Source organism: Heterodontus francisci, unplaced genomic scaffold (genome assembly GCF_036365525.1).
Source record: "Heterodontus francisci isolate sHetFra1 unplaced genomic scaffold, sHetFra1.hap1 HAP1_SCAFFOLD_1888, whole genome shotgun sequence".
Taxonomy (NCBI): domain Eukaryota; kingdom Metazoa; phylum Chordata; class Chondrichthyes; order Heterodontiformes; family Heterodontidae; genus Heterodontus; species Heterodontus francisci.
This window is the reverse complement of record NW_027142324.1, coordinates 22,201-44,412: the sequence shown is the minus strand read 5'-3', so window position 1 is coordinate 44,412 and position 22,212 is coordinate 22,201. Positions and strand designations below refer to the sequence as shown.

The 22,212-nt window shown below is 46.3% G+C and overlaps 3 protein-coding genes across 3 annotated transcripts in view; 1 reads left to right on the top strand and 2 right to left on the bottom strand.

Annotated features, from left to right (window-relative positions):
• Positions 1–174: 174 nt before the first annotated feature.
• LOC137367028 (octapeptide-repeat protein T2-like) lies at positions 175–617 on the bottom strand (the record flags this gene model as incomplete). Its single annotated transcript, XM_068028520.1, has 2 exons — positions 175–237; positions 540–617. Coding segments are annotated over 2 exons (141 nt in total), but the record flags the coding sequence as incomplete, so codon positions are not given.
• A 7-nt stretch (positions 618–624) lies between these two features.
• On the bottom strand, positions 625–2,686 carry LOC137367027 (octapeptide-repeat protein T2-like; the record flags this gene model as incomplete). Its single annotated transcript, XM_068028518.1, has 2 exons — positions 625–672; positions 2,600–2,686. Coding segments are annotated over 2 exons (135 nt in total), but the record flags the coding sequence as incomplete, so codon positions are not given.
• A 744-nt stretch (positions 2,687–3,430) lies between these two features.
• Positions 3,431–22,212, top strand: part of LOC137367026 (leptin receptor overlapping transcript-like 1) — a 30,301-nt gene continuing 11,519 nt past the window's right edge. The window contains exons 1-2 of the mRNA XM_068028517.1: positions 3,431–3,441; positions 4,445–4,631. Coding sequence (XP_067884618.1) covers positions 3,431–3,441; positions 4,445–4,631 — 198 coding nt within the window. The remainder of the gene's footprint in view (positions 3,442–4,444; positions 4,632–22,212) is intronic.

The window sequence follows — 22,212 nt, the reverse complement described above, 5'->3', positions numbered from 1 at the left end:
TTCTCTGCGTCTCTCTCTCTCTGCGTCTCTCTCTCTCTGCGTCTCTCTCTCTCTGCGTCTCTCTCTCTCTCTGCGTCTCTCTCTCTCTGCGTCTCTCTCTCTCTGCGTCTCTCTCTCTCTGCGTCTCTCTCTCTCTGCGTCCCTCTCCTCTCTCCCTGCCGTCTCTCTCTCTCTGCGTCTCTCTCTCTCTGCGTCTCTCTCTCTCTGCGTCTCTCTCTCTCTGCGTCTCTCTCTCTCTGCGTCTCTCTCTCTCTGCGTCTCTCTCTCTCTGCGTCTCTCTCTCTCTGCGTCTCTCTCTCTCTGCGTCTCTCTCTCTCTGCGGTCTCTCTCTCTCTTGCGTCTCTCTCTCTCTTGCGTCTCTCTCTCTCTGCGTCTCTCTCTCTCTGCGTCTCTCTCTCTCTGCGTCTCTCTCTCTCTGCGTCTCTCTCTCTTCTGCGTCTCTCTCTCTCTGCGTCTCTCTCATCTCTGCGTCTCTCTCTCTCTGCGTCTCTCTCTCTCTGCGTCTCCGTCTCCTCTCCTGCGTCTCTCTCTCTCTGCGTCTCTCTCTCTCGCGTCTCTCTCTCTCTGCGTCTCTCTCTCTCTGCGTCTCTCCTCTCTGCGTCTCTCTCTCTGGTCTCTCTCTCTCTGCGTCTCTCTCTCTCTGCGTCTCTCTCTCTCCTGCGTCCTCTCTCTCTCTGCGTCTCTCTCTCTCTGCGTCTCTCTCTCTCTGCGTCTCTCTCTCTCTGCGTCTCTCTCTCTCTGCGTCTTCTTCTCTGCGTCTCTCTCTCTCTGCGTCGCTCTCTCTCTGCGTCGCTCTCTCTCTGCGTCTCTCTCTCTCTGCGTCTCTCCTGGCGCTCCTCTGCGTCGCTCTCTCTCTGCGTCGCTCTCTCTCTGCGTCGCTCTCTCTCTGCGTCGCTCTCTCTCTGCGTCGCTCTCTCTCTGCGTCGCTCTCTCTCTGCGTCGCTCTCTCTCTGCGACGCTCTCTCTCTGCGTCGCTCTCTCTCTGCGTCGCTCTCTCTCTGCGTCGCTCTCTCTCTGCGTCGCTCTCTCTCTGCGTCGCTCTCTCTCTGCGTCGCTCTCTCTCTGCGTCGCTCTCTCTCTGCGTCGCTCTCTCTCTGCGTCGCTCTCTCTCTGCGTCGCTCTCTCTCTGCGTCGCTCTCTCTCTGCGTCGCTCTCTCTCTGCGTCGCTCTCTCTCTGCGTCGCTCTCTCTCTGCGTCGCTCTCTCTTGCGTGCTCTCTGGCTCTCTCTCTCTGCGTCGCTCTCTCTCTGCGTCGCTCTCTCTCTGCGTCGCTCTCTCTCTGCGTCGCTCTCTCTGCGTCGCTCTCTCTCTGCGTCGCTCTCTCTCTGCGTCGCTCTCTCTCTGCGTCGCTCTCTCTCTGCGTCGCTCTCTCTCTGCGTCGCTCTCTCTCTGCGTCGCTCTCTCTCTGCGTCGCTCTCTCTCTGCGTCGCTCTCTCTCTGCGTCGCTCTCTCTCTGCGTCGCTCTCTCTCTGCGTCGCTCTCTCTCTGCGTCGCTCTCTCTCTGCGTCGCTCTCTCTCTGCGTCGCTCTCTCTCTGCGTCGCTCTCTCTCTGCTCGCTCTCTCGCGTCGCTCTCCTCTGCGTCGCTCTCTCTCTGCGTCGCTCTCTCTCTGCGTCGCTCTCTCTCTGCGTCGCTCTCTCTCTGCGTCGCTCTCTCTCTGCGTCGCTCTCTCTCTGCGTCGCTCTCTCTCTGCGTCGCTCTCTCTCTGCGTCGCTCTCTCTCTGCGTCGCTCTCTCTCTGCGTCGCTCTCTCTCTGCGTCGCTCTCTCTCTGCGTCGCTCTCTCTCTGCGTCGCTCTCTTCTCTGCGTCGCTCTCTCTCTGCGTCGCTCTCTCTCTGCGTCGCTCTCTCTCTGCGTCGCTCTCTCTCTGCGTCGCTCTCTCTCTGCGTCGCTCTCTCTCTGCGTCCGCTCTCTCTCTGCGTCGCTCTCTCTCTGCGTCGCTCTCTCTCTGCGTCGCTCTCTCTCTGCGTCGCTCTCTCTCTGCGTCGCTCTCTCTCTGCGTCGCTCTCTCTCTGCGTCGCTCTCTCTCTGCGTCGCTCTCTCTCTGCGTCGCTCTCTCTCTGCGTCGCTCTCTCTCTGCGTCTCTCTCTCTCTGCGTCTCTCTCTCTCTGCGTCTCTCTCTCTCTGCGTCTCTCTCTCTCTGCGTCTCTCTCTCTCTGCGTCTCTCTCTCTCTGCGTCTCTCTCTCTCTGCGTCTCTCTCTCTCTGCGTCTCTCTCTCTCTGCGTCTCTCTCTCTCTGCGTCTCTCTCTCTCTGCGTCTCTCTCTCTCTGCGTCCTCTCTCTCTCTGCGTCTCTCTCTCTCTGCGTCTCTCTCTCTCTGCGTCTCTCTCTCTCTGCGTCTCTCTCTCTCTGCGTCTCTCTCTCTCTGCGTCTCTCTCTCTCTGCGTCTCTCTCTCTCTGCGTCTCTCTCTCTCTGCGTCTCTCTCTCTCTGCGTCTCTCTCTCTGCTCTCTCTCTCTCTGCGTCTCTCTCTCTCTGCGTCTCTCTCTCTGCGTCTCTCTCTCTCTGCGTCTCTCTCTCTCTGCGTCTCTCTCTGGGTCTCTCTCTGGTCTCTCTCTCTCTGCGTCTCTCTCTCTGCGTCTCTCTCTCTCTCTGCGTCTCTCTATCTCTCTCTCTGCGTCTCTCTCTATCTCTCTCTCTGCTTCTCTCTCTCTTCTCTCTCTGCGTCTCTCTCTCTCTCTCTCTGCGTCTCTCTCTCTCTCTCTCTCTCTCTCTCTGCGTCTCTCTTCTCTCTCGTCTCTCTCTCTCTCTCTCTCTGCGTCTCTCTCTCGTCTCTCTCTCTCTGAGTCTCTCTCTCCCTCCCGTCTCTCTCTCTCTGCGTCTCTCTCTCTCTGCGTCTCTCTCTCTCTGCGTCTCTCTCTCTCTGCGTCTCTCTCTCTCTCTCTCTCTCTCTGCGCCTCCCTCTCTCTCTGCGCCTCTCTGTCAAGCAAAGCTCCAGGGACCCACGGAAGTAACTTAACCCTCAAGGCTGAGGACTAGCGAAACAAGTTTTAAAGTGTGCATTGGGTCCCAACAAGAACTGCAAGACTTAACTTTAATCAAAGACTACATCAAACCCAAAGCCAGTAACTGATCTCCAGCTATTCAAACCTTTCCCCTTCTTTCTCTTCCTTTGTCTCTATTTACATGTGTGTTTATTGCGTACACGTTAGCTTGGTCGCGTCGCGTATTTTTAGTTGTTTTAACTGAATTAGAGTTTTAAGGTTAATAACTTACACCTTTTTTGTTTAAATCTGAGAAGACCTTTTCTTGTTGATTTCTTTGCCATTACAATTCGAGAGCAGTGATTGGTAACTAAAACACAGTGTTGTAAAAGTTAAACTCTTATGGCCAAACCAAGAAGAGGCTGAGAGGGGAAGCCCTAGACCCTTTTCTCACCTGTTGTAACAATATTGAATATTTAGGAGGAGAGGTTGGTTTAAGTATGTCTAATCATGTGTAATAGGTAACCATGGTCTACTGGAGCTTGATTGACTACCTTGGAGATTTGGGGAGGAATTTCCCTGAAACTGCCTGTAGTTTTTGTTTCCTTTAGCTTTTTGCCTTTCCCACAACTTAATATTCTTAATGGTTGCGAGGGTGGTGCAATGTCTAACCGATGGGATGAGTATGGGCCTAATGGCATTTTCTCCTCTATCTTTTCCTATGTTTGTAAAACCAGGAAGACTTTACCAAAATCAATAAAAACTTTCCTTTCCGTGACTAGAATCATACGCTTAATCGTTGAGGCTACCCCACCCTTTTTCTTCATTCATTATAGCATGGAATTTTTAATTTCTAGTCCCGCCCTGGCTAAATACAAGTTGTTGTCAAAGTTACCACATCATACCCCTCCATTCTGATTACTGCTTCTAGTTTTCCTGACTTGCGTTGAAGAACTGCAATCCCAATCCTTTTAAGTTTCATGGCATTCTTTTTGTTTCTATTCCTGTTCCTTCCTTCACTATGCTTGTTGATCTCTCTGCCCCAGGGTATATTTCCCCATTCCCTCTTTGGAATTACGATTTTAGAATACTTGTATGTTGCTTGTTCACCTATGATTTTCCCCTCCCTCTGCCATGCTAATTTAAACCTGTACATCATCCAGAAATATTTTAGTGTAGCTGAGGTGAGCAGATTTAAATACTTTTATGGGATTTTGTGTGATGGCTGAGGGTAAAAATTTATATTAAATATTAGAACTTGGGTTAATTGTTGATTTCCATTAAAGTGGTGTTTCAACATTTACCTGAACTGATTTGAATAGCAGTGATGAAAGTTAGTATTAAATGAGTGTGCTCCCACATGCATTAATCATTGAACTAAATAGTCACATCATGTTGGAAAATGGTGTCATCTGATTAATTTAGAGTTTCAATGGTTTAATATGCAATAGCATTTAGTGGGATCAAAAAGTATGTTTAAGCTTCATCTGTGTTTCTCTCTTTCTCTTCCTTTTTCTCTTACAGCAAATACTGGCCATTGTTTGTTCTTTTCTTTTACATTCTCTCTCCAATCCCATACTGCATAGCAAGGAGAGTAGTTGATGATACTGATGCAGCAAGCAGTGCATGTAAAGAACTTGCCATATTTCTCACTACAGGCATAGTCGTCTCAGCTTTTGGGCTGCCTATAATTTTTGCAAGAGCACAGTTGGTGAGTATCATTGCCATGTTACTGTACAAAATGAGCTCTGAACATTTTTTACAAATGCTGGGGAGAAGTATTAGTAAATATTTTTCTACTCTTGTAGTCAGTACTTAATTTATTTTAAAATGACGACCAATATTTTGTAGATGTATTGTTTTTGAAGCTTTAATTTTTCATGTGATCAGCACCATCCATATTACCAGCAGATGGATTTTTAGCTTCTCATCTTATCCTGGCGAAAGTTAAACTTTATCAAGGCTACACGTCATGTCCCTTCATTCTAATGTGTGCTTTAGTTTTCCTGACTTCATTTCTAATGCTTTGTGTATTTGCATACAAGAACTGCAATTCCGATCTTTTTATTATTCTCAACATTCTTTTTGTTTCTTTTCCTGTTATTTCCTTCACAATTCTTTGTTAACCTCAATTGTTTGCTCCAAGGTATACTTCCTCATTGAGATTACTATTTTATAATCCTTTGTCCCTTTATAATATTAATAATAGGGTGAAGTCCTTTCGACATTTGTGTTTCCCATACATGCTGACCAGGGCTGTGAGTCAGCTGCAAGTTCCACTTTTGCACTGATATTTAAAATTGTCTGTAGCACTGACCTGACGGGGGTTGAAGCAAGAGGCGTTCCTGGGACTGAGGCTAGAGGTAGGGTTATATCACAGTAGGTGAGAGCAACAGGGTCACTTCTGTATAAATAAAGCATGTTTACATTACTATTTATTATAAACTAGCTAATCTGTCATGGCATTGCAGGTAGATCATTAGGTTCTGGAGCATGGCTGCAATAGGTTTCTTTAACACAGGATCAGAGTAGCAGGAAATGACTGCTTTTTCTTTGCTATCTTTCTTTCTTTCTTTGGCCTCCTTGTCTCGAGAGACAATGGGTAAGTGCCTATAGGTGGTCAGTGGTTTGTGGAGCAGCACCTGGAGTCGCTATAAAGTCCAATTCTAGAGTGACAGACTCTTCCACAGGCACTGCAGATAAAATTGGTTGTCGGGGCTGTTACACAGTTGGCTCTCTCCTTGCGCTTCTGTCTTTTTTCCTGCCAACTGCTAAATCTCTTCGACTCGCCATTCTTTAGCCCCGCCTTTATGGCTGTCCGCCAGCTCTGCCGATCACTGGCAACTGACTCCCACAACTTGTGATCAATGTCACAGGACTTCATGTCGAGTTTGCAGACGTCTTTAAAGCGGAGACATGGACGGCCGGTGGGTCTGATGCCAGTGACAAGCTCACTGTACAATGCATCCTTGCGGATCCTGCCATCTTCCATGCGGCTCACATGGCCAAGTCATCTCAAGCGCCTCTGGCTCAGTAGAATGTATATGCTGGGGATGTTGGCTGCTTTGAAGACTTCTGCGTTGGAGATACGGTCCTGCCACCTGATGCCAAGGATTCTCCGGAGGCAGCAAAGATGGAATGAATTGAGACGTCGCTCTTGGCTGGCATACGTTGTCCAGGCCTCGCTGCCGTAGAAGACACAGGCTTGAAACACTCGGACTTTTGTGTTCCATGTCAGTGCGCCATTTTCCCACACCCTCTTGGCCATACTTTGTGCTATACTTAAAAGAACACTTTTGCCACCTGTGACTTGTTGGTATTTTATGAGAAGTATGACATCCGGAGTGTGCTGCTCATTCTTTAAACTTTGTGAACAGAGGTTACAAATCCTTGCATATGAACTGACGAATTAAGAACAGGAGTAGGCCATTCAGCTCCTCAAGCCTGCTCTGCCATTTGATAAAATGATGGTTGATTTGATTGTGGCCTTAACTCTACTTTCTTGTCTACCTCTTCTACCTTTTGACTCCCTTGTTCAAAAAGAATCTATCTAACACAGCCTCAAAAATATTCAATGTCCTTGCCTTCACTGCTCGCTGGGGAAGAGAATTCCACAGCTTAATGACCATCTGAGAGAAAAAAACTCTCCTCATCTTCATCTTAATTGGGAGACCCCTTATTTTTAAACTGTGTCCCCTAGTTCTAGTCTTTGATATAAGGGGAAATATCCTCTCAGCACCTATCCTGTCAAGTCTCCTCAGAATCTTATATGTTTAAATAAGATCACCTCTCATTCATCTAAACTCCAATGGATACAGGCCCAACTTGTTCAACCTTTCCTCATAAGGTAATCTCTTCATCCCAGGAATCAGTCGAGTGAACCTTCTCTGAACTGGTTCTAATGCAATTATATCCTTTCTTAGGTAAGAAGACCAAAACTGTACACTGTACTGCAGATGTGATCTCACCAACACCCTGTTCAACAGTCGCAAAACTTCCTTTTATATTCCGTTCCCATTACAATTAACATTCCATTTGGGTCCTTGGATTTCCCTTGAATGTACGTTATTTATAATCTGTCAGCCATCTGAGTTTAAAAGTTTATGCTTTTTTAAATAATGAAATGTTCACAACTAACTTTAGTGTAGTCGCTGGTCCTACTATTCTTTCACTTCCTCGATATCCTTTACAGCCAATGAAGGACTTTCGAAATGCTGTCAATTTGCATACAGCAAGATCCCACAAATCGATAAATAGCCAGATGATCTGTTTTTCGTGGTGTGAATTAACAGATGTTGAGCAGAATATTGGGAGAACTCCCCCGCTGTTTTGTAAATAGTGCCATGGATTTTTTTGCATTCATATGAGAAGGAAAATTGGGCCTCAGTATAATGTCTCATCCTGAAAGATGGCACCGCTGACAAGGTAACACTCCCCCAGCTTCGCACTGAAGTGTAAGCAAAGATTATGCACACAGGTCCTGGAGTGGAGCTTGAACCCATGACCATCTGCCTCAGAGTCAAGAGTACCACCACAAAGCCACTAGATTTTGATGCTGTCTGTCTGCATTCATTGCTGAAGTAAAGTATTGTCAAGCAAACAAAACATCCTGATGTCTACAAGGAGATTTAATCATAGAATAGTACAGCACAGAAAGTGGCCATTCAGCCCATCAAGTCTGTTCTTTTGAAGAGCAGTTCAGTTTGTCCCACTTCCTGACCCTTTCCTCATATCTCTACAATTTTTTTTCTCCTTCAAGTATTTATCTAATTGCCTTTGAAAGCAACTATTAAATCTTTTTGTACCCTGTCATTCCAAATTGTTGCATAAAGAGGTTTTTACTCAAGTCACCTTTGGTTCTTCTGCCAAACGCCTTAAATCTGTGCGCTCTGGTTATACAGCCAGCAGTGGTTCGCTGACAGGAAATGAGGGCCACCTGCAACCCCATAACTCTTCTGTGCAGCATGAATTGCCAGCCACTTCCCATGATCCTGACCTTCAGGTTTCATTCAGAGAAGCATAGAATAGGTGAAAGAAAGGCACTTGTAGGAAGCTGGGAAAGCATGGTCTTAAGAAAGAGTAGGTTGTATTTTGTTTACTTTGGATATCATTTCACTAAAATAGAATGCGCATTGACATGGCACTTTGTTATTCGTGCAGGAAATGATGGTTCTGACTTACTCACGTGATGATGATTGGCACACTCATATCAGGGCCAAGGAGGCAAATGTTGTCATGTTGGAGGGTGGGTAGTCGATTGAGGCACTGTCCCTTTATTGGGAAGTGGGGGAAAAAGGAGGTAAAGCTCTAACTTCAGGTAGATTGTGTTGCACAGAAGAGAAGTTTTGACAGATGCGCTGTCATGCCCCTTCTAGTAGGATCCAATGCAGCCAAGGTCTCCACGCCAGCAATGTTAAAATCCAATCCTCCTTTAATGGTGAAGGGTACAGCTGGCTACAGTTATTTGTGGGACACAATTTGAAGCATGCTGCAGAGCTGTTCCTGTCTTTTGTATGCACCGAGGATGTGCCTTTAAGACCCTGATGATGTACTTGACCAATAGAGGCACTTGTCTCATAGTGCTCTTCTGCTGATGCTCAGGGCACTCTTGACTGGGGTTGTTATTCATGGAAGTAGGGAGTAGACTTTGTCACTCAGAAGGCATTTGTTGATGTGATTTACATCCCTGAAGAGGAAAGGGATGGCCAAACTTTGCAGTATGAAGGCATTCTGACAACTTCTAGCGTAAACAGTGTTGGCATGTAGGATCCTCTGCATGTTGTCACATACGATCTCCACTTTGAGGGAGTAGAAACCCTGTTAATGCAGTTGAGAGAGTGCTCTGCGAAAGCAAAGAAAGCAAAGTTTCTGCCATTGATCAATTGTACTCTGGACCTTGAGGAAGCCAGCAACACTGTAAAAATGCTGTCTTGATCTCACGACAAAGTTGATGAATTGCCTGTTGTCCTGTAAAGGGTACCAGTGACCTGATGGACGCGTGCCTGTATTGCTGCCTAACTGAATCATCCGTGGCTGTCTAAAATGACTCTACTGTAAAAATTGAAGGTGGTGGCTACCTTAATAACCATGAAGAGAGCAGAGTGGGCAGGTGAGCCTTACCAGTCAGTGCCAGATACAATAGGGCAGCATTTTAGTAAAACACATACTTCATGTGCACAATTCCTCAAAGATCCTCATCTGGCCTGTACTGCTTGTATATTCTATGGGAGTGTTATTATCTGTTGCCTGCATCCTCCTTAAATACTGTCTAATTCTTCTTTGCTCCATTCTGTGCTTCTCCTCCATGGTGATGCATGTAAGAAATGCCATACGTGTTCCTGAACAGCTTCTATTATGGGTGGGGGTCGGAGCTGCAATTTGTCTGTTGTCTGGCCCTGTCAGAAGCAGGTGCAGATATCTGCAGGCAGAAGTGCAAAAAATGTTTCTCAGCTGCAGAAATCACTGTTCAAACTTTCCAAACTCCTCTTGGTCAGAGATTACTTATTTCTGTCCTTATCAGCTGATCCTGGTAGCTGCTGCTGTTCATGAAGTCACTGCAAGTTACGGAGGGTGCATTGGGAATTCTGAGCGCTGTTCTGCTGCGCCTCGATTTCACATCTGTAAAAGAGGCCACTTGGGACTTGACGGATCGCAGAAATGCTCAAAAAGCGCAAAGAAACTCTGGGGAAAGTGTATTGGTAGAAATTGGGCAGAAGTGCCTTCGGTCCAAATTTCCTGCTTAAAACAATTCCTGCACTATTTATGCATCCTTAACTTGCTGAAAATGGTGAAGATATCTACCCGCAAGGAATATAATAGAGTAGCTTGCTTAATAAATTTATGTTCATTGAAGAAGCAAGAATGCAAGTATGTGGAATTTTTATGTTTTTGGTTTAGAATTTAGAATTTGTAAGCAATTTTTTGTCTAAAAAGATTTATTTATGCAGCTATGGTACCTTTTTCTGTGTAATGGAAACAAATTTAAAATAAAGTTTATTTCAGTGATTTTGCTGTGATCTCTTATAAATGTTTGTTCCAAGTTGTGTACATGGATATGTGTACCTCTTCTCCACTTCCAAATCACAGCAAACCTTTTGCAGCACCTTGATTCACTGAGTGATGTTTCAAGTTCTGACTTGAACTAGTTTTGACCAGGCTACTGCACAGTGTGTGCTTGCTGTAAAGACTTTCCAGTCACGCCTTTTTAGATCAGAATTTTTGCAATGCACTTCTGTTATACTAAAATGTTCACACTGTTTTTCGAACTATTTCTTATACTTAACTCTAATTCATTCTCATGTGATTCACTTCTGCAGTCAAAAAATGGTACCTGAGCACTCTGGTAATTTTTTCTGTAGAAAGCATTTGTAAACGACAACAACAACAAAGATAGCGCCCCAAGGATCTATCCTTGGTCCCTTCCTTTTTCTCATCTACTTGCTGCCCCTTGACAATATAATCCGAAAACACAATAGATTCCACATGCGTTGATGACCCCAAGCTGCACCTCACCATCACTTCTCTTGGTCCTTCCACTGCCTCTGATTTGTCACGCTACTTGTCCAACATCCAGTATTGGATGAGCTGAAATTTCCTCCAATTAAACATTGGGAAGACTGAAAAAATTGCCATTGGTACCTGCCACAAACGTCATTCTCTAGTCACCAATTCCAACCCTTTCTCTGGCTATTGAGACTGAACTGGACTGTTTGCAACCACAGTGTCTATTTTGACCCTGGCTAAGCTTCCGACCACATAGTTGTGACATCACCATGACCACCTACTCTTAACTCCGTATTATCGCTCACCTCTGCATCAGCTTATCTGCTGCTGAACCCACATCCATGCCTTTATTACATCTAGACTTGACTATTCCATTGCTTTCCCCCACTTTCCGTCCTCCGTAAACTTGAGCTCATTGAAAACTCTATTGCCTGTGTTCTAAATCACGCCAGGCACCTTTCAGTCATCACCTACGTGCTCGCTGATCTACATTGATTCCCAGTCTGGCCACCTCAGTTTTCAAATTCTTATCCTTGTGGGCAAATCCCTCCCTGGCTGTGTTCCTCCCTGTCCCTGTAATCTCCTTCAACCCTACAACCCTCGAAGATTCCTGTGCTCCTCCAATTCTGGCCTCTTGCATGCACATGATTTTCATCACTCCACCAAAGCAGCATTCAGCTGCTTTGGTCTTAAGCTCTGGAATTCCCTCCCTGAACCTCTCCACCTCTCTCTGCTCCTTTAAGTTACTCTTCAAAACCTCCGGCTCCTTAAATTTTTCTTTTTGTGGTTCATTGTCAAATTTTGTTTGGTAACATTCCTATGAAGCACTTTGGGATGTTTTATTAGATTAAAGGCACTATATAAATGCAAGTTGTTGTCTGTCTTGGAAGTCAATGAACACCTCATACCCCTTATGTTGGGATGTCACTGGTTTCTTTTGGTGTGAATAGAAGGTTAATTTTTTTTAAAAAGTGACAGAGCAGTGGGGTCCAGAAAGGTGGTGGTCAGTCAGGTTTCAAAAAGCTGTTTTGCAAGCTTTGGCCAGCTCAGAAAGCTAGTATAAAAGAAAATAATGCCAATGCTGGAAATCGGAAACAGAAAATGGTGGAAATACTCAGCAGATCTGTCAGCAACTGTGGGGAGAGAAACAGCGTTACCATTCGTCCCCTCACCCCCTCTGACTCAAGAACCATTTGGATGCCAAATCCCTGTGAAAAAGGTAGCCCCTGCAATGATGCAGGCACAGCAGCCTGTGGAGGAGCCCCCATGGGCACAAGATGAGGACAAAGCCATGAGCATCTCAGCCAGAAACAGAGACCAGGGAGCAGGCTGCCTCCACCTCATCATCTGCCAAAGTGGGAACACCCCATAGCAGTGTTAGGGAAAGCAAAGCGCCACACCGTTGATTGATCATCTGGGTGCTGTTCACACATTTGTCTGTTGTTTTGTTGCCATCACAATATAGCTTGTTTACGGTATCACTCTGATATGTGTGTTATTGATGTTTCATCTCAGAAGGAGAATGTAGCATTGTGGGGTGGGTGGGGGGACATGGGGTTCTGGGAATATTATGTGCCCGTGCCTTGGTGTTGGATAATGTTAGTGGAGGAACCCTCATTCTGCATGATCATGCTAGAAATGGGACTACATAGGATGGGTCATAGCATATGTTAGCTGTCTATGCTGGAAGGTAGGTTTTGTGGTTATCAGCCTTCAAGAGCTTGGGGATGATCAGGTAAAGTGCTGCTGAATCAGCATGGCCCTTGCTGCCACGCCAGCCCGCAGTTCAGCCTGAAGTCTGGGACGGCGTCACTGGGTGTCATCCCCTGCCTGACCACTGGCCACCTCTGGAGCGGACACTTCCCCCTCCACTTCCTCCTCTTTTTCCTCCTCTCAGCCCTCCTCTGCAGTGGACTGGCATTCCAGCTCCTCCTCTTGGTCTGTCTCCTGGCCTATTTGTGTTGTTAATGTTGTACAGCAGACAACCACAATACAGAACACTCTGGCTAGCTCATACTGAAGGGCACCACCTGACCAGTCATGGCAATGGAAGCGCATCTTCAAGAGGCCAATGGTCTGTTCAATGCAGGTGTGTGTTAGTAGGTGGTTCTGCTTTGCAGCGCCTCTCTCCATCTGTGTCTGGATTTTGGATGGGCATCAGGAGCCATCTGTTTTGGGGACGACCTTTCTTTCCAGCAGTCACCCACTGAGTCTGGATGTGGGCCTGAAGGGTGTGGCGCCTGGGACTTTTGCAGGATAAAGGAGTCATGACAGCTGCCCGGTAGCCGGCTGCACACCTGCAAGATTTGCTTCTTGTGGTCACAGAGCAGCTGGACATTCATTTGAGTGGTAGCCTTTTCTGTTCTGGAATCTGGCTGGCTGATCTCTCGGTGCCTTGATGGCTACATGGGTGCAGTCGATGATGCCCTAGGCCTGAGGGAATCCATCGATGGCAGCAAAGCCCAAAGCCCTCTGTGCCTGCGCAGGCCCATCTTTGTCAAAGTGGATGTCGTCCCCCAACCTCCTGAATATGGCATCCGTGACCTGCCAGATGGCGTGATGAGCTGCCGACTGCGAAATGCCACCTAGGTCCAAAGCTGATCCCTGGAATGACCCAGTTGTATAAAAATTCAGGGCGACGGTGACCTTGATGGCTGCAGGTAAGGTACTGCTATGGGGAAAGTGAGGCCTCAGGTCAGTGGATCAGAGCTCAAATTCAGACACTATCTGCTTGGATAGGCATAGCCTCCTATGGCACTGGCGTTCCGTCGTTTGCAGGTAACTGACTCTTGGGCAGTAGACCTAATGTGTTGTGTCGTACCTTCTTCCCCTTGCAGCCGCACCCCACTGTGCTACTCTGGCCTCCTCCTGTCCAGGAGTTTGCATCTGTCAAATATCAGAGTAGCCTGTGCCTATCTGAATTACCTCAGCTGGAGATTGTGCATCACCAGGCCTTCTCCTGCCAACCCCAGCAGCCCAAGTGATCCTCGCGGGGCCATGTCCCTCTCTAGATTCCCACCGATCACCACTAACAAATGCAAGTCTTTCAGCTCCAGCAGTGGCTACTCTGTGGCACTTTTTGAGCAGCTGAGCATTATTTTGGGCCTCTGTGTTATGTTAATCAGCCCTTCCCATAGCCCTCATGGCACTCCACATTCTTCATGTCCTCTGCACCCTGACATGTTCCAGACATGGCATTTTTCCAGTGCTCTTCCATTGAAACTCTCAAACTGCTGCTGAGAAGCCTATTAATGAGCTCCTCAACAGCCAATTAATTGGAGCCATGTGTGCTTGCTGTTCCCTCCCTCCCAGCGTCCCTTTAAAAATAGCTTCACGTTCCGGAGGCGGTGGGAGCCAGTGCCGACCTCTGAAAGCGTGATCTTCAAATCACGCGTGCACCTACTTCCACTCGCAATAGGCTTTAAAAATCTGGCCCAGTGTGTCAGGTCTGTGACCTTTCATCAGAGCTGGGAAAAGCTGGAAATTCTAACTGTTTGGAATGCTATAAAGGCATATTGTATGCAATTAAACTTTAACTTGTCTCTTGTACCTTTGAGCATCATCACCAAGGTTTTTACTTGAATGTTTTGGCCTCATCCACAACCCTGGACTTGCAGTTTTTTTTTGTCCCCCGTCAATCATTATTTACATGTAGTTTCCTGGGTACAGCAGTCTGACTGTATGCAGAACAGAGCTTTTCTCTATATAGCTTGAACGTTTGTTTCAGACCCCTTATGCTGCAACAATATTTCTATTTTTACTTTTTTAATTAGTTGCAGACATGCTGGGACATGTATTTTAGCAGTCTTATTCAGGCACAGTTTCATCTTGAAACTATTAAGTCCAATTTTTATTTCAACAAGAAAGCTGTGTGTCAACATTCTTGTGGCATAAGGAAAATGTCTGGCAGCATTCCTGCAGTGTAATAGGAAGGCTTTATTTGCATGCAAATCTGATGGCAAGAAATGATTAACTTGGGTCTTGGAGTTAAGTCATGCTTAGTTTAGGAAAATCTGAACTTTTTGTGACTGACCCAACTACGAATCAGCCACAAAAAGCTCCAGCATTAATTTTAGAAGCTTTCTTAAATTAACGATTCAGATTTTCATTATCAAATGATGTATTTTTATTTCAGAGATGAAACTTAGCTCAAAGAGAGAAAGCATGACTTTCCACATGCTGTCAATTTTTAAAAAATCTCTTTCAAACAGAAAAACAACTTGAAAGTTTTTCAAGTAAACATAATGGGTTTTATTACTGTTACCTGTGTTTTATTAATAACTAGTGTTACGACCAGGTGAGGAAGGGGTCTTATGCTCTCCTTTCGTCCCTTCTCTGGTTTGACTGCAACAGGGTTTATCTTTCAAACACAGTGATTTAACTTATCACCTCATTGAGTACAAAGAACAGTACAGCACAGGAACAGGCCATTCGGCCCTCCAAGCCTGCGCCGATCTTGATGCCTGTCTAAACTAAAACCTTCTGCATTTCCGGGGTCCGTGTCCCTCGATTCCCATCCTTTTCATGTATTTGTCAAGATGCCTCTTAAATGTCGGTATCATACCTGCTTCCACCACCTCCCCCGGCAGCAAGTTTCAGGCACTCACCACCCACTCTGTGTAAAAAAAAAACTTGCCCCGCACATCCCCTCTAAACTTGCCCCTCGCACCTTAAACCTATGTCCCCTAGTAACTGACTCTTCCACCCTGGGAAAAAGCTTCTAACTATCCACTCTGTCCATGCCACTCATAACTTTGTAAACCTCTATCATGTCGCCTCTCCACCTCCGTCGTTCCAGTGAAAACAATCAGAGTTTATCCAACCTCTCCTCATAGCTAATACCCTCAAGACCAGGCAAAATCCTGGGTAAACCTCTTCTGTACCCTCTCCAAAGCCTCCACGTCCTTCTGGTAGTGTGGCGACCAGAATTGCTACCAATATTCCAAGTGTGGCCGAACTAAGGTTCAGTACAGCTGCAGCATGACTTGCCAATTTTTATACTCTATGCCCCGACCGATTGAAGGCAAGCATGCCGTATGCCTTCTTGACTACCTTATCCACCTGCGTTGCCACTTTCAGTGATCTGTGGACCTGTACGCCCAGATCTCTCTGCCTGTCAATACTCCTAAGGGTTCTGCCATTTACTGTATACCTCCCACCTGCATTAGACCTTCCAAAATGCATTACCTCACATTTGTCCGGATTAAACTCCATCTGCCATTTCTCCGCCCAAGTCTCCAACTGATCTATATCCTGCTGTATCCTCTGACAATCCTCGTCACTATCTGCAACTCCACCAACCTTTGTGTCGTCTGCAAACTTCCTAATCAGACCATCTACATTTTCCTCTAAATCATTTATATGTACTACAAACAGCAAAGGTCCCAGCACTGATCCCTCCAGAACACCACTAGTCACAGCCCTCCATTCAGAAAAGCACCCTTCCACTGCTACCCTCTGTCTTCTATGACCGAGCCAGTTCTGTATCCATCTTGCCAGCTCACCTCTGATCCCGTATGACTTCACCTTTTGTACCAGTCTGCCATGAGGGACCTTGTCAAAGGTTTTACTGAAGTCCATGTAGACAACATCCATTGCCCTTCCTTCATCAATCATCTTTGTCACTTCCTCAAGAAACTCAGTCAAGTTAGTGAGACACGACCTCCCCTTCACAAAACCATGTTGCCTCTCGCTAATAAGTTCATTTGTTTCCAAATGGGAGTAAATCCTGTCCCGAAGAATCCCCTCCAATAATTTTCCTACCACTGACGTAAGGCTCACCGGCCTATAATTTCCTGGATTATCCTTGTTACACTTCTTAAACAAAGGAACAACATTGGCTGTTCTCCAGTCCTCTGGGACCTCACCTGTAGCCAAAGAGGATACAAAGATTTCTGTCAAGGCCCCAGCAATTTCCTCCCTTGCCTCGCTCAGTATTCTGGGGTAGATCCCATCAGGCCCTGGGGACTTATCTACCTTAATGTTTTTCAAGACGCCCAACACCGCCTCCTTTTTTATATCGACATGACTCAGACTATCTACACTCCCTTCCCTAGACTGATCATCCACCAAGTCCTTCTCTTTGGTGAATAGTGATGCAAAGTACTCATTTAGTACCTCGCCCACTTCCTCTGGCTCCACGCATAGATTCCCTCCTCTGTCCTTGAGTGGGTCAACCCTTTCCCTGGCTACCCTCTTGCTCTTTAGATATGTATAAAAAGCCTTGGGATTCTCCTTAATCCTGTTTGCCAATGACTTTTCATGACCCCTTTTAGCCCTCCTGACTCCGTGCTTAAGTTCCTTCCTACTTCCTACTTTCTTTGTATTCCTCAAGGGCTTTGTCTGTTCCTAGCCTTCCAGCCCTTACGAATTGGTCCTTTTTCTTTTTGACTAGGCTCACAATATCCCTCGTTATCCAAGGTTCCCAAAACTTGCCAAACTTATCCTTCTTCCTCACAGGAACGTGCCGGTCCTGGATTTTAATCAACTGACGTTTGAAAGACTCCCACATGTCAGATGTTGATCTACCCTCAAACAGCCGCCCCCAATCTAAATTCTTCAGTTCCTGCCTAATATTGTTATAATTAGCCTTCCCCCAATTTAGCACGTTCACCCGAGGGCTACTCTTATCCTTATCCACAAGTACCTTAAAAATTACGGAATTATGGTCACTGTTCCCAAAAGGCTCATTCCCCAATACCAAGTCCAGTACGGCCCCATCCCTAGTTGGACTATCTACATATTGCTTCAAGAATCCCTCCTGGATGCTCCTTACAAATTCTGCTCCATCTAAGCCCCTAGCACTAAGTGAGTCCCAATCAATATAGGGGAAGTTAAAATCACCCACCACTACAACCCTGTTGCTTTTACATCTTTCCAAAATCTGTCTACATATCTGCTGCTCTATCTCCCGCTGGCTGTTGGGAGGCCTGTAGTAAACCCCCAACATTGTGACTGCACCCTTCCTATACCTGAGCTCTTCCCATATTGCCTCACTGCATGACCCCTCCGAGGTGTCCTCCCGCAGTACAGCTGTGATATTCTCCTTAACCAGTAATGCAACTCCCCCACCCCTTTTACATCCTGCCTGAAGCTTCTAAATCCCAGGAACATTTAGCTGTCAATCCTGTCCATCCGTCAACCAAGTCTCTGTAATAGCAACAACATCATAGTTCCAAGTACTAATTCAAGCTCTATGTTCATCTGCCTTCCCTGTTATACCTCTCGCGTTGAAACAAATGCACTTCAGACCACCAGTCCCGCTGTGCTCAGCAACATCTCACTGCCTGCTCTTCCTCTTAGTCTTACTGGCCTTATTTACTAGTTCCCCCTCAGTTATTTCACCTGCTGACCTATTGCTCTGGTTCCCACCCCCCTGCCACACTAGTTTCAACCCTCCCGAGTGACGCTAGCAAACCTCGCAGCCAGGATATTTGTGCCCCTCCAGTTTAGATGCAACCCATCCTTCTTGTACAGGTCCCACCTGTCCCGGAAGAGACCCCAATGATCCAGATATCTGAAACCCTCCCTCCTACACCAGCTGTTCAGCCACGTGTTTAGCTGCACTATCTTCCTATTTCTAGCCTCACTGGCACGTGGCACAGGGAGTAATCCCGAGATTACAACCCTGGAGGTCCTGTTCTTTAACTTTCTACCTAACTCCCTGAATTCCCCCCGCAGGACCTTGTCACTCTTCCTGCCTATGTCGTTAGTACCAATGTGTACCACAACCTCTGGCTGTTCACCCTCCCCCTTCAGAGTGCCCCCTGCCCTTTCAGAGACATCCTTGACCCTGGCACCAGGGAGGCAACATACCATGCTGGAGTCTCTTTGACATCCACAGAAGCACCTATCTGTGCCAGTGACTATAGAGTCCCCTATAACTATTGCTCTACTGCGCTTTGTCCCTCCCTGCTGAACAACAGAGCCAGCCGTGGTGCCACTGCTCTCGCTGCTGTTGTTTTCCCCTGATGGGCCATCCCCCCCAACAGTATCCTAGACTTGTTAGAGAGGGGGATAGCCACAAGGGATTCCTGCACTGACTGCCTGCCCCTTCTAGCAGTCACCCATCTATCTGCCTGCACCTTGGGTGTAACCACGTCTCTAAAACTCCTGTCTATGAAGCTTTCCGCCACTTGCATGCTCCTAAGTGCATCCAATTGCTGCTCCAACCAATCCATGCGGTCTGTGAGGAGCTGCAATTGGGTACACTTCCTGCAGATGTAATTGTCCGGAACGCTGGAAGCGTCACGGGCCTCCCACATCTCACAAGTGAAGTACTTTACCCCTCTAACTGACATTTCTAGCACTAATTAAAAAATTCATTTAAAATAAATACTTAAATACTTATTAACTCCTTACCAAATTAGGTTACAATTAACTATATGGTCCCTAGCGCTAGATTTCTACTATAAATATTAAATGCTAAATACAGTAATCCCCTCCCTCTGGATTAGTTACTCCTCTACTTATTAATTAATTAGTTAATCAGGGTTTTAATCAATTTTAATTAATGTTTTATTTTCAAGTTTAGTGCAGATTCCCTACCAGCCAATCAGGTCACAGCTTTCCTGTGACGTAACTTTTTCAGTTTTTTTTCCACCCGAGGTAACTTACCGGTCCGGAACTCCGCACTCCGAGTCTTCTCCCTGGATGTAGGCCGCTAATCCCCGAGGTAAGGTTTTTATACTTGCCGGTATGGAACTCCGCCCTCCGAGTCTTCTCCCTGGATCTTGCTCCTAATCCTCTAACTAGAATTGTAAATGAACCAATCAGACAGGTTTTCTTGAGTTTAAACAAGAAAGATGTAAGTTTATTAACCTTATCACTCTAAACCGGTTAAAACTGCTAAAATACGCGACGCATCTATGCTCGCATTCACACGAGAGGCACATACACGCACAATAGATACAGAGGGGAAAAACAGAGTTGGGAGGTTGGAGTAGAGTCCTTAATAAAAATGGAATTTAAATACGGAAGTGTTGTCCCAGTGTCCTTAGTTGAAACTGAAGTCATGAATTCCTCTCTGGGCCGTGTGCACAATTCGGGCTTGCTTCTCTGGTTCTGAACAGCTGAAGAGAGGCTTTATCCATCCTCCTTGTTGCTGACTGTGAGGATCTCTAGATTTGAGGTTTTGCTGCAGCTGAGGCTCCCCTGGGACTTGGCTGGAGAGAGAGAGGTGCTTTCTCACTTGGACTTCAGTTATTGTCAGCTTTCAGAGACACAATTCACACACTGAGTTACATAAACAGGCATGTCATGTGGCCATCTCTTTGTTTAAAACAGAAGATTCCAGAAAGTTTTTTAAAATTCAAAGTTCTCCTCTCAAGCTGTACAAATATACTTGGTAGGGGGGTTTGGCTCTTTCACTGTCAATGGGTGTTGATGGCTTTTGATGATCAACAGTGACAAAACCATTCCAGGTCATGCAATCAGAGAGCACCCGCATTGTTCTGGCTAGACTGGGCAATCACCTTTGTCTCCAGTTGGCCTTTGGCTTTTCATGTGCAAATTCGTGCCTGGCCATCTTTGCTGCTCTTTTTTTTTAAAAAGATATTTGGAACAACTTCAGTAAAAGGCAAAGTTCCTTATGACGAAATTAATATTTTCCATTTGGCATATGGGATTTCCGTCACATTAGCAAATGTAGACATTCTGATTTAATCGTAGCTGATATGTATCTAGGTGTGAATCAAAATGCTCCCCCAACTGTTCCCAATGCCTACGGTCCAAACTGCAGACTTAACTCCTCAACTACTCTCCACTCACTACTTGCTCTTCAACTTATTTTTAATGTACATTCTGCCTAAATTTTACATTTTGGCACCTTAACTCAGCTCAGTGTTTCCTGTTTTTCTTCTGATGAGAGGTCTCATTCACTGTGTGCAATGCCATTGAAAATCTTAAATTCACAGAATCATAGGCTGGGATTTTACAGAGTTCCTGATGTCGGGCTCCGTGGCGGAAGATGGTTCCTGCAGTGGTCCACCACGGAGCCCGACGCTGGGAGGGCCGGGCCCGATCTTCCAGGTGCGGCGAGGCTCTGTGGTACCCCCCCTGCCAGTGGACAAAGGGACCCTGCTTAACATATGTAAAGTAATTAAATGAATAAATTTAAATGAACTGGCCTGTAATCTTACAGTCAGGTCACTATCTTCGAAGCGGCAGCTGGCACTCTTGCGCCTTCATTTTTCTGTCTGGGTGGGGGGGGGAAACGTAAGATTTTTAGTGTGGGAAGGGTAGGAATGAGGTCAAACTCTCATTAGTTTAGGGGATGGTGGGAAGGGATGACCTGTGTGCTTTGTTCAGTTTGTGGGTGGAAGGTCATGTTTGAAAGTTAAGTTTTTAGAGAGGTGGGCGGGGGGAGGGGAGGGCAAATACTTATATTTATTGTTATGGGGGGGGTGGGAAAGAAGCTTTAGATTTTTGATAGGAACAATGGGAGAGGGGGAGGGTTTTAACTTTAAAATGTAAACTAGCTGGCAGGGCTGGCTGCCCTTAAAAAATGGGGCCAGCACCTGCACACAGGTAGCTGACGCCATTGACGGCCCTCCCCCTCCAGGCGATTCGGGGGGGGAATCGACCAGCATATTTAAATTAGCCACCGCGCAGCCCGCATATGCGGGCCATCATTTTTTTTGCCCGGCGGTGGGCACTTATAATGCAGCCCACAGAATGGGTATAGCACAGAAGGAAGCCATTCGGCCTGTCAGGTCGGTGCCAACTCTCTGCCAGAGCAGCTCAAAATGTGCATGCAAATGGACTCAGAAAGCTAAATTTACATAATAAATAGGAGCAGGACTAGGTCATTCAGCCCCTCAAGCCTGCTCTGCCAGTCAATAAGGTTATGGCTGGTCTGATCATGGCCTCAACTCAATTTTCCTGCCTGCTCTCCACCCCACCCCCCCAATAACTTGACTCTTGTAGATCAAAAATCTGTCTAATTCAGCCTTGAATATATTCTATGGCTCAGCCTCCACTGCTCTCTGGGAAAGAGAATTCCAAAGATTAAGGCCCTCTGAGAGAAGAAATTCCTCCCCATCTCTGTCTTAAATAGGAGACCCCTTATTCTGAAACTCTGCCCCTAGTTTTAGATTTCCCCACAAGGGGAACCATCCTCTCAGCATCTACCCTGTCAAGCCCCTTCAAAACCTATGTATCAATAAGATCACCTCTCATTCTTCTGAAGTCCATTGAGTATATATAGGCCCAGCCTTCTCAACCTTTCCTCATCAGACAATCCCTTCATCGCAGGAATCAACCTAGTCAACCTTTACTGAACTGCGGGATAGAGGGGGATGTAAAAGGGGTGGGGGAGTTGCATTACTGGTTAAGGAGAATATCACAGCTGTACTGCGGGGGGACACCTCAGAGGGGTCATGCGGCGAGGCAATATGGGTGGAGCTCAGGAATAGGAAGGGTGCAATCACGATGTTGGGGGTTTACTACAGGCCTCCCAACAGCCAGCGGGAGGTAAAGGAGCAGATATGTAGATAGATTTTGGAAAGATGTAAAGGTAACAGGGTTGTAGTGGTGGGTGATTTTAACTTCCCCAATATTGACTGGGACTCACTTAGTGCTAGGGGCTTGGATGGGGCAGAATTTGTGAGGAGCATCCAGGAGGGCTTCTTGAAACAATATGTAGATAGTCCAACTAGGGATGGGGCCATTCTGGACCTGGTATTGGGGAATGAGCCCGGCCAGGTGGTCGAAGTTTCAATGGGGGAGCTTTTCGGGAGCAGTGACCATAATTCCATAAGTTTTAAGATACTTGTGGATAAGGATAAGAG